Below are 12342 nucleotides of genomic sequence, written 5' to 3'. Positions count from 1 at the left end.
CGCTCTGTCGCTCTTTCTCTCCTTCTCTATCGCTCTATAGCTCACTTTGTCTCTCGTGGCGTGGAGATTAAGATGATGTTCTCACGAGACGTATTGTTGCGATCATCCTTTGGCGGTTCTGCCCGCAATCGATGAGCGGTTGTGAAGTTGTTGGTTCTTTATCGGACGCATGGTACATAAATAGCCTCTCAGCCAGGGAATGTCAATCTATTTGCTCGAATCGAAAGCGACGCCGGCAACAGTTTGGAACAGAGCTTCTTTACGGCTATCGAACTTTTGCGAACCCTATTGAACAATAATTGTTAATATAATTAAACCCATTCACACGAAATCAAACGCAATATTATTTTAATGTTTCTTTTCCTTTGCAGTACCAATGTTTTATTTTCGTCTAATTTCCATCAACATCACTTGATATTAAATATCCAAATTATCAAAAGTTTACGATCTAGCTAGCAGCGTTTTATACAATGTTGTCCTTTACTGCCTTTATTTTTTTTTTTGTATTTTGCATTTTTCATCGATTCGATTTTTTGCTTTGTTCTTTTGTTGTATCCGTGCAGCAGGGGCAATGGTAATGGTACGTCGTTTGATAGAACTGGTAATCAATTGTATCTACATTAAGGACAGCATGAACCATGAGGAGCATTGTTAAAAATGGTTAAGCTATTGGAATTGATATCAAACGAGGAATATCATTTGTACACATGCATTTTGTTTTCTAATTTAAAAAAAAAAACGATTTTTGGGCAGATAACTATAAAGTGTGCCTGTCTCGTTGATCTTGCGGCAATGGTTATACTAATTATTTGTAAGGTGAAAAAAAAAACACTCGATCCATACAACAATTCCAAGCGAAGCTAATTTTAAACGAACTCTACTTTTTCGTTTACATTGGAAGAAATAATGCAATAATGGGATAAGCCTGTCTTTATGCAACACTACCGCTATAGTTCCAGTGGCACATTTTACAGTACAGATTCTTAATCTCTTGCTGTTTTATCCTTCACCACGTGATTGTGTACACCTTGTCAAACGCTAATTAAATCTGTCTTTTTCACTTCGTATTTGTGCCAATGCGTAGAAAAAACCCAATCTAACATATACTACGGTACTCACCAAAAGCTTAACTAATATCACAAGGAACCTATAGGCTAAAGCTAAAGCTATTCTATCCCTCCCATACACACGTAGTTTTGTTCTTCCCTTTGTGCAATCATGCTGTGTCCGGAGCGAATGCTGGAAGGCTACTAGTGCGAGCGAGACTAGTGTTATTTATCATTGAGAGTATGCTTTAACGGTTTTACTTTGCGTTTTAAATAAGTTCCTCAGCAAAGGAATGTATCCGGTAGAAGGTGCAAAGTTTGAGGAGAAAGATTCGTTTCATGCATGAACAACACACAGCAGCAAGGAAAAAATAGAGCGAAAGTTTCAAATATTTCTACCTACACAAACTAATGATGTTGTTTGTATGTTTTACACACGAATATCAAACAGTAATTCGTACAACCGGATTCTTGAATTTTACACATTAAATTGGTTCGTTTAAAAGCATTGGCGTTTACACAACAAACGTTTCAATTTTAAGTAAATGGTAAACACAATTTGTGCACTTGGTAAACGTGGTAAGACTCCTAGCAGTATTGATTTGTTCGTTTTAACAACAACTAAAAAAGTAAAAAAAAGATTGGACGTAAGCTTTTCTAATTCACCGTAATAACATTACCATACATTTAGTAATGCATGGACGGGACAAGTAAACCGTTTCCTTCATTTTAACTCAATATCGTGTGCTTACATGGGACTATACGTTAAATCAACTTTATAAAACAAGGGTAGTAGGGGTTATAGTCGCAGTTGGGATACTTTCGGCCAGTCGCCCATATGCTACAGGGATAAAATGAGTGTTACCGTTTGTTTGCAATTGGTAATTTCGCTTTGCGATGTATTTTTGAGTTTGTCTTTGATGCAACGTTGCGAAGTAGAATCGCGACACTCCTTATTTGCGTCCAGTCATGCGGTTTGGACAACTTATTCGCAATATTTGGCTTAAATCATTCGTTAGCTTTTAAAGCTACAAACCGACTGCAGGGAAGGGGGATCTTCAAAAGAACCATAGATTATGCACAAGTTATATCGGGTGACAATGCTTCAACAACTGAAATTCATCTTGGTTTATCGATCTTGGTTCGATCGATATTAATTGGTATTGAGGAACGGCAAGGAAATACCCGCGAATCGTACGATTGTAAGCGGTAGTGCTTTTGTTTTGCACCGGAGTCGATTGCATATAGCATTTTGAAATTATAATTATAAACATTGTTGGCAACTAATCAAATAGTGGAGAAGTATGTCGTGCTGTTGACGCGGCTTTGTTCAGTTGCTGGTGAGTTATGTTAAACTACTTTACGTACTATTGTAGATCTAGCAGCCATCAACAGGATTTAACTTATTAGCTAAACCAGAACGAAAACGGCTTCACACTGCCATTCACGATGGCCTGCGCAGTGGTGCCTAAGGGGAAGGAAGAAAGAAATATATTACCTTTTTTTTAAATCACTCACTTTTTTAATATACTTCATTTAAACTAACATAAAGCTACATTATTATGATCCCGGGCATATAACTTGTATAGCGTTTGCTTTTAAATCCCTATTGTTGAACTATCAAATAATATAATTTAATTGAATATATTATTTAAAAACAAATATTGAAGAAGCAAACAGATATAAACCGATCAAACACTCGAGCAATGTGCAACACGTTTACAGCGCCGCTCAACATTGCCACGCTACGATACTATCAGAAATCATACGCATATAAGTACACACACACACACACTTAGGCGGTACGATAAGAGTCTGTAAACATTTAACACTTACCTTCCGATTCGCTGATATGATTCACTCCCATGCTTTCCAGCCGCCGCAGCAGTGCGCCAAGATTCAGCTTATCTAGCTTCTGCCTATCCATTGAGATTCGTACGGTTGGCGATTTGCTGCTCTTCGTCTGCGTGTGCCACACGAGTATTTCCGTACAGTTCCGCGCCTTCGGTTCGATGTCTTCCAGCTTCAGCCCGATGCTCTTCAGAAACTCGTCCTCCTCGTAGCCGGCCTTGAACGGCATCGTTGCGTTCGGGCTGAGTGCCAGGTACTCGAGACTGACCGCGAAACCGGCCATATCAACCGGCCACTTGCGCTTGGCGGGCCACGAGTCGAAGAAACCCTCCACGCGACCCTAGACCATACAGGCACACAGGAGAGGAAGCAAGTGGTTATGTTATTAGCTTCACGCTGCTTTATTGGCCCGTGCAGCGGGGGTTAGACCCTGTGGGATGTAAACTTACGTTTCGCACGATGGGTGAACTGATACCGTAGTCCCCAATCAGACCGACCGGAAACATGGACACTTTCTTCGTGTACCGAATCTCGCTGAACAGCTTCAGATCGAACGTGTTGTCGTCGTCGCCAAAGTACAGGACGCCCGTTTTCTTCTGATTTTGCCGGATCCAATTTAGGGCCGCCCGGCGATTGGCGACACCGCGGGGTGCATTCTTCCGTCCCCGGTACATCGTCGGCATGGGGCTGGCGAGCTGCGTGTAGGGTATGCCTAATCGTTGCGGAAACAGTACAGATGAAAAACAAACATAATCCCGTTAATGTACTTCGTTTGCGTAATTGTTTGCTGCTGGCTCACGATCATTGGAGTGTAAAGATTGCATGCTATTTTGTTCGTAGTTAGAATATAAACAAAAACTTCTTCAACGTTGCTTGCTGCTATTATTACCGAATTTCCTAATGTGACTGTTTAGCACTTCGCTGCAACTATTCGTGTCGTCCGCCACGATCCAGTGCAACCGCGGCACGTGCATCAGCGTCTGGCCGAGGCGAATTATTTCCGCGATCTGCTCGCGCCTGGGGTAGGTCGGCGTCACAAAGTATATCACCGGCTCCGTACCATTGACCTGCTGCGGCTGCTGTTGAGGAGCTTGCTGGCGATGGTTTCGTTGCGTAGTGCTCGGTTCGTCCGTGACATCGGATAGGGTGGTGGCAGCGTACAGCGCCTTTCGCGAGTCCACATTGCTTTCGTAGCAAATTACTAGCTGCTCGTTTTCCAACAGCAATGGATACTCCTTTTCGTAGTCTTCTGTGGTAAATGGTAAAGGAGGAATAGAGCAGGTAGAAGCAACAATTTATAATTATACAACACTTTAACCGCTTATTAATAGACGTGAAGGTGTGCACATTGAGACAATGATATGTTTAGCGTGGTTGCATTCGCATAGAATCTATTTAAAAGCTGGTGGTTGGTGATGATCGAGATGAAACACTCGGCAATGCTTGTTTATAACTGCGAGAAACAAATCATACCATTTGTGATAAAATACATAGTGCACTGTTCAGCGTGAGTAAGAATCATTTTGTAACGGATAAATCTATCCCAAATGTATGATATAGTCCATAAGGAGGTATTTTCTTATCTTTATTACCATACAAACAGTATTTCCTTCTATTCGCTCACATTGGCCCACACGCAACCAAATACCCCCATAACACAAATTTCTTTTCCGCCACGTGATTCCACGTGACGTGAATACTCCCATCGCATATCTGTGATCTTAAAATGTACAACCGGAGTGCCGGAAAAGAATGCCCACAATAAAAAAAATCTTCCAAGAGGAAATGGCGAGCCGTTGTGTCATAAAATGCCTTATCACCTTTTTATCATTTCAATTACATGTAAACGTTGACTTCGTTAGCGTGTGTGTGCACAGCCTCGGATCTGGCGCGTCTTTTTACTGGCTCAGCTATGACTTGATTGCGTCCAGTTTGCGTCTGGTTATTACTTGTGGAGTTCAATCAAATCGTTAGATCTTGCTGTCAGGCTAGGACTGTGAAAATCTATGTCAGCGACACATACTCAATTGTGATAATCAGAGGTGATACTCAAAACGATTGTTGTGACCAATATATGCTTCGTGACATTTTTGCGACCTACGTTATACGCTCAGTCACTATATCATGACTTTTTTACTGTGATCAGTTCTGCAAAATGGCACTGACATAGTCATGACAAATTCCAACTGAAACAAAATAATGTCAGCGTCACGAGCTCTACTGTGATGATCAGAGGTGAGATTCAAACAGTTGTTGCGACCATCACATGCTTGGTGGATGCTGGGACATTTTCAGTCGGTGATCATCACAATAGTCATGGCAGATTCCAAGTTGTTCCAAGAAACAAAATGAGCATCGTTGCTCTTTCTGTTTGACCCGACAGGCCATCAAACGAGACAGAGCAAAAAAGTATGCTCATTTTGCTTGGCAGGCCACACGCCACTTATGTTCAAAGAATATCGTGGTTATCATCGACAGAAAATATCGTGACCATGTGAGTGATCAAAAGTTGGGTGCTAAACAAAATGTCATCAAGCATGTGATTGGTCCACCAACTGTTTGGGTCTCACCTCTCGTTGATCGAATCGTTGATCAAAAGCCAATATAAGCTTATTTTCTTTCCTGTAACATCTATCTGCTTAATCATGACATGTTTCCCTCTTCACTCATGGTAAATTGTGGCATTAGCATGATTGTACGCGGCAAGATAGCAACATTGATTTTTTGTACGGACAGATGGTGATTGTTCAATTGATTTTCCATCCTGCAATCAACCAGCTAACGATCGAGCACCGTATTGTCCCGACACTTTGTAATGCAACGGCACAACATAGCAACAATGCAACGAAATTCCATTCACCCACACAAGCAGCACAGCAATACCGGCAGCAATCAGTCGAAAGGCGCTGTAAAACTGGGAAAGCCCCGCAAGCTCGAGTACTTTTCACTCCTAATCGCACGCACACGATAGTGAATGACTTAAAGCAAAAACGGTTCGATTGAACTATTAAGACACCCATCCCACCACCCGGTTTTTACGGTCAACAGTGACTCAAGTTGGTAGTTGGTTTTTTTTTGGTACCTTTGTGTGGAAACCCTTTTTTGCTCCTCCGTGGCAGATCTAACCGCGTAAGGACATTCGTTTCCTCGGTTTCGTGCTTTTTGTCTGCGAAAGAAAATTTTGAGGGAAAATAAGTACGTATGTTTATGGTAAGGGAGCGTCAAATTTCTAACACGGCCACGCAACCACGGGGAAAGTCAGTTTTTTTGGTGGGTTTAATTCATCGTTCATGGGTTTAATTCATTTCATTTATTAATGTGGTGTCTAATTCATCGTAAAAGGATCATCAGAAGAAAAAAACATTATTAGTGCATTTTTAATTACGTTGCGTTTAATTCCGAAACCAAAACATTTAAAAAATACATATCCCACTAAACCGGGGACATAAACAGAACAATGGATTGACCATTTTTATTAGCATGTTATAAGTATATTAATTTAAAGTTTCGTTATACATTTTGTTATTGTGTTCTGTTACTTTGGCCACATTTAACATATACTGATTCATATCAGCTTTACAGATTATATTAAAAATACCTAATTATTGATATGATCTAAAAATTGTAAGCCAAAAGACACAAATTACATCCGCAAAACCTGTTTCAATCCACAACCTGCGGTTCAATAATCCAATATTTGCCGCCGTTATTTGCTTAGCCTTAAGTCCACATCCACAAATAATCCGACTCCTGTGCCGGTTCCGTAAAAAAAAACCCCGATGCAAGATAACGTTCCCGCCCTCCTTTTACGCGACCTAACGATACAGTGTTTAACTACATCTTCCCCGGCCACAACCACCATCCACCGCGCGCTGGTGACATAAAACACAATTAGTCATAGCCGAATTGGAACGCGAAGGGCGAACAGCACGCAAAGCAACCAGGGTGCATTCGTACCCGTGACAAAAGCTTCCGGAACCGTTCGAAGCTCAATGCAAGCGGAAGCACCACCACCACCCACCCTCCCAAACCCCAATCCAACCACTCAGTTTATCACGTGGCTTTAGTACGAATTGTGTTGCCTTTTTTTCTCGGTCTATCTATCGGCAACAGTTTCCGGGTGCAGGTGGAAGCGAAGGCACGCAGCGGTTTCGATTGAACAATGGTTAAAATAATCCAGCAATCAGCATAATTTCTTTGCCGGCACTCGTACATTACGGTACATTCTCCATACCCCCAGCCCACCCACCCAACCATCCACCACCAATTACGAATTGTCAGGTAATTCGTCGTGATAGTTATAGATATTTAGATACACAATTGCTGCGCCTCGTTCGTCGCGCGTACGTTCTGTCCACGCCACCCACCACCCCCGAAAGTAATTGAGAGGGTCCAACTTGGTGGGGGTAAGGGGTGAAAGCTATCATCGTGACAACAAACTAGCCGCCCCATCGCGATGATAGTCTTCATTAAGGTTAGTTACATTTCCAATCAGAAAGCGACGTATGTAGTAGGCGTACGCTGGCTCAACGGCTCGCTCCTAATGCTCGCGCGCTCCTGAAGGCGAAGGCGCGTGTGGGATATGTTAGGGTTATCACCATCACACGCGTCTTGAAAGGGGGCGGATGCATTAATATTTTAATCTAAAATAAACCAAACTTTCCCACACGCTGGTTGGAGTAAGGGGCAAGGTCAAGTTCGATACGGGTCAATCATCTTTACAAACACACACACACACACACACACACACGTTTTGGGTTAGGAAAGTGGGAACTAGAAACAAACAAACCGGTTAAACAATATGTCCTGGTGGTACACTTACCTGAATCGTAAAGGTTGGGAAACAGCACTATCAAGAAGACGACAACGGCGGCAACCAACACGAACTGGAACTTTTTCTGCCGCAGGAAGATGGACGTTCTAGGGCCACCCATTGTGTCTCGCCCCGTGTGCGGTTATTTTCAGAGCTGCTGTAGTTTTTCGCCGGCGATTGGGGAACTGTTTTCCCGGTTCCTCACGGATTTAGCACTCACCCGATGACAACGGACGACACACACACGCACGGCCCAGATGACACACACACGCGGGCGACGGCACAGAGCGATGCTCACGATGTCTCTCACGATGTGATTGCTGATAAAAATATCTTTAATCAATCAAACCGCTTCGCCGCTTCATTTATCAGTTCAAGTGCTGCTGCTGTTAGAAGTACTCGTTCTCGCTCAATGTGTAACTAATATCGTTCCATTTCACTCGCAGACGAAGATGCTTATCGCCATTCCGCGTGTCGTCCTTTCGCGTGGGTGTGTGTGTTTTGTGCGGGGGCCAGTAACGCAAGAGAGTTTGCTCGTTCTAATTTACCTCGTTTCGTTAATTAAAGCTTTCTGCAAAAACTCTTTCGCTTGCTCCAACATATAGGGCGGACGCGCGCGGATTCTTTCTTCTCGACAGCCTCGTTTGCACTTTCAGCTCGGTGTGTACTTGGATGGAAGTGCTGGGACACACACTGTAGGACGCTGAAGGGTAGCACTAGGGTAGCGGTAAGCTCTCTTAGCTACATACACGCCACCGCCGCTTAATTGTCGCTTTTATTGCTGGTCGACATAACAAGGACTATCAAAAACACACACAAAACTCTGGCAAATCTTGGCGTATCTGCTGCTGCTGCTACCATTTTCTATCGCACATCTCACTCTCACTCACTCACTGGTTCGCTCGCTTTCACTGTTTTCGTGTTGTGTAACCCCCCTCCTTCCTGGTGGTTGTTTTCCGCGAACCAATAGCGCAGCGGTAGGGCAGGGTGTAAACCACTTTTTTTCACTTTCGTACCAACATAAGCGAAACTGCAAAACCTTTCCCCTCGTGACGGCCACAAGCAAAAAGGCTAGCAGAATCCTGCAGAAACACAGCGCAATGGGGATGTGCGTGCTTCTCGTTTCGCGCACTCGTACTGCTCTATTGTTTTAGCTTCTATTTCGGCACACCACGCACACATAAACACGCACACAAAGCCTGGTGAAACAGAAGCGCACAAACGCGAGAGAAACAAGAGCACTGCGCGCAACAACCGCACACACCTTACTGTTTTCGCCGTACTGCGGACACCCTGCGTTTTTTTCGGCTGTGCCCTTTACGCTTTTGTGTACGGTTTCGCACACTGCTGTTGTTCGACTGTGCGCCAGTGTGAGGCAGCAGCAGGGATCACATAATGAGCTCGCTATTTTAGGGTGAATGTCACGCATACACACACAGGCGCGCACACAGAGGTGTTGGTGCAGAAGTCAGCATTTGAATTGAACGCTGCACATCGTTTTTTATTACACACGTTGGTGACTACATTCATTATTGTGTGACAATTCGTAACAGCAGAACATTAAAAACATATTCGAAGGTCATTCCCGATAAAATGATCTGTTTTTGAAAAGGAATTTTCGTTATAAAGTATGCATAACCCGTATGTTTATGCTGTATCAACCTGTAGTTGACAGCAGCGATGCGTAGTTGTGTTGGTTTCGTGTGCTGTCAAGCGTGAATTGCGGCTGTTTGGGCAAGCGGCTTTTAAAGGCGGCTATTAATTATACATGCTGTTCTCTACATACGCTATTAATGCGGACAAATCGCGTACCTCGGATTTCCGCATAGGTTCAATTTTTCAATTTTCAGCCAAGATAGCAAATTTTCGTATAATTTGACATGAAATGGTTGGCTCATGCCACAATTATTTTTTTTCATATAATCCTGGCTGAAGATTTTGCTTATTTTTTTGAAAGTTTTATAAAATTTGGCCGCCGGTCTCGTGGTACTGTCGTCAATTCCTACTACAGGCGTCCCCCGAGTTACGACCCCCTCGAGTTACGACGATTCGCAGATACGACGATTTTGATTTTGACAGTTAAAAGTTGTCATTGACAAGAAATTGATGTATTTTTATGAATTTCTGGGCTGATAATCGTTATACACACATTTCCAAAGATTCCACAATTACCCTATCTTGAATATCTATATTGTGTACGGCTTTTAAAATATAATTATTACATTATCGAACATTATTTCAAATAAAATGCACGATATCATAAATTCCAACTCTTCAAATTCGGTTATAAACTTAGTATTCATAGATATTCGACATACGACTTTTTCGACTTACGCCTTGCTTTGGGACATTTTTTTGGTCCCAAATACAGTCGTATCTCGGGGGACACCTGTGCTTAACAACATACCCCAAGTGACACAAATCCAATAAACAACCACTAAACGGGTTCTAAACGACTCAAGCTCTCAACCTAAATGCAATATTAATGCTAATAATAAAGCTCAACCTAAAGACTTCGTTTAGCAGACGGCAAACGACTCATGCATTCTAAAAATAGCAAAAGGCTAGTGGCGCCATCTGTTTGTGGGTTACCCAACCTGTAGGAACGCTTCCTCGTTCCGTTCCGATGTCGTACTTTGTGCCTGATTAAGAGATAGACGATACTTTGCGGAACTATGGAGCTTTTTAACAGGCACATGTTACTCTCAGGAACCTTGTAGCAGATTAGCCTGATGTATATGGTTCACAGCGATCCCCAGTTCGGCATAAGGCGCAGGGGAGCACAGCGAACTCGATGGCTGGACCAGGTGAAGCGAGGCCTGACGGAGATCAGGTGTTTGCATGGATGGGAGGCTGCAGCCAGGGACCGAGCATCCTGGAGAAATATTGTTGACCGGGCCATGTCACATCGACGTACTCTATCGTGAGCAGGCCAACAAGAGAGAGATATGGTTCACAAGGGAACTTGAAGGCTTGTTAAGAAAGCGTACCGAACTTGGTGGAACTTTATAGCTTTTTAATGCATGACATCGGTACGAGGTGGCCCTTGTCAAAGTCTCAAAGACTGGTGCCGTCAATCATATCGTTGCTGCTGCCCAAACTAGTTAAGTTAATTGAAGGAGGAATATTCAATGAAGTGATTGTGATTGTATAGTAAATTGTGTGACATTTTGTATTTCTTACTGATTTATTCGGCGCTACAACCTCTTTGCGACCTTGGCCTGCTTTAGGAGTGTCCGAAACCGCTCACGGTATCGCGCCTTCGTCTGCCAGTCCGATATCCCGGCCTTAATGGCAGACGTTTGGGTCTATTTGGGCCTACCAAGCCTCCTTTGTCCTTGTGGATGGCCTAAAAAGACTTTACTTTGTTGGGTCGTCCGTTTTCATGCGTACAACATGGCCAGCCCACCGGAGCCTGGCGAGCTTGATACACTGTACAACAGTGAGGTCACCGTACATCTCGTATAGCTCGTCATTATAGCGGCTCCTCCATTTTCCTTCCACACATACGGGACCAATTATCCCTCTGAGAATCTTCCTCTCAAACGCGGCTAAGAGGGTTTCGTCAGAATTAGACAGTGTGCATATCTCAGAGGCGTATGTGAGTACCGGAACTACAGTGAACCCTCTTTTATTTGACACCTCTCCAAATTGAAAAACCTCTCTTATTTGAACATTTTGCACAGTCCCTTGATTTCCAGTACATTTTTGTTCCTCTAATTTGGAAAACCTCTGAAATTTGTGTCCCTCTTATTTGAGTATGGTGTTGCCATGGTTATTCAAAGATGTATGCTCAAATTAGCGATTCTGTTCGCAGTTTCCTATAGCAACAGTTAAGGCTGCATACTAAATGTTCTGTCTCTTTCTTGTCTTGTATGGACCTTTCATTCACTTTCAACCTCTGTAATTTGAAAACCCCTCTTATTCGACAGTCCCATCGCCTCTCAAATAAGAGAGGGTTCACTGTATATAGGTACTATATAGTCGCAGCTTCGTCCGTCGCGGCAGGTTCTTTGAGGTGAACTGATTTTTCTGGCTGTAGTTGGTTGGCAGCCAGCATCCTTGCGCGCATAACTTGTATACACATGAGCACAAACAAAACAAATCCTGTTGTTTATTTCATCAATGACGCTTGCTTGAAAATAAAACACAATGAAAAATAATCCCCGGTACCCTGGCATAAGGAAGCTGCTTAAGCGCTTTTTAAAGATCCACCTGGAACTTTGATGCTTTGTTTATCTACTGCAAAAGGAACTCAAGCAGCGATCTTTAGCATACCAAAATTAGCTGCTTAAGCAATTTTAGCTATTTGGGGCATCGCTAGAACTAGAACGGCGATACGATTGTTTATATACTAAACTTCAAAGGAAACCACCAGCACTGAATCAAGTGAGATTAGAATAATGGTCGTTGGTGTTCATACCCAAGTATCTGACTGACCACACGACCATTCATATAGATTTTTGCTCGGAAAGGTAGAAGGCTATGTAGGTCATGATTAGATGAATTTTGTCGAAACACATTGCAAGAAAAGGACAGCAATATAATGGTATTGCGAACCGCGTAATTCGGGAACAGACTGTACAAAAACGTCTTTACATTGTATGTATACTTAAAACAAGCTTAAAAATA

At 42.9% G+C, this 12342-nt stretch overlaps 1 protein-coding gene across 4 annotated transcripts; it reads right to left on the bottom strand.

Moving 5' to 3' along the window:
• Positions 1-356: 356 nt before the first annotated feature.
• On the bottom strand, positions 357-9343 carry LOC121597660 (galactosylgalactosylxylosylprotein 3-beta-glucuronosyltransferase S). 4 transcript variants are annotated; one of them, XM_041923578.1, is made up of 6 exons: positions 7720-9343; positions 5980-6063; positions 3787-4143; positions 3347-3609; positions 2883-3237; positions 357-2514 (listed from the first exon to the last, which is right to left on the bottom strand). In XM_041923578.1, exons 1-6 carry the CDS (start codon positions 7829-7831, stop codon positions 2453-2455), a joined length of 1233 nt encoding a protein of 410 aa, XP_041779512.1. In that variant the 5' UTR covers positions 7832-9343; the 3' UTR covers positions 357-2452. The 4 variants fall into 4 exon arrangements, with proteins under 4 accessions (XP_041779512.1, XP_041779510.1, XP_041779514.1 ...); XM_041923576.1 differs by having other exon boundaries at positions 3787-4146; positions 7720-9342; XM_041923580.1 differs by lacking the exon at positions 5980-6063 and having other exon boundaries at positions 7720-9341.
• Between the last annotated feature and the right edge of the window lie 2999 nt (positions 9344-12342).

The sequence above is a fragment of the Anopheles merus genome, chromosome 3R (assembly GCF_017562075.2).
Source record: "Anopheles merus strain MAF chromosome 3R, AmerM5.1, whole genome shotgun sequence".
Lineage (NCBI taxonomy): Eukaryota > Metazoa > Arthropoda > Insecta > Diptera > Culicidae > Anopheles > Anopheles merus.
Note: the sequence above shows the minus strand (reverse complement) of the source record. Positions and strands in the feature narration are given on the sequence as shown.

Excerpts from the sequence above, each read along its gene's own strand:
- LOC121597660 (XM_041923576.1), bottom strand. The coding sequence starts at position 7,831 with ATGGGTGGCCCTAGAACGTCCATCTTCCTGCGGCAGAAAAAGTTCCAG. Across the intron at positions 6,064-7,719 it reads TCCCAACCTTTACGATTCAG|ACAAAAAGCACGAAACCGAG; the intron begins GTAAGTGTACCA and ends TTTCTTTCGCAG. Across the intron at positions 3,238-3,346 it reads GTTCACCCATCGTGCGAAAC|GGTCGCGTGGAGGGTTTCTT; the intron begins GTAAGTTTACAT and ends TGTATGGTCTAG.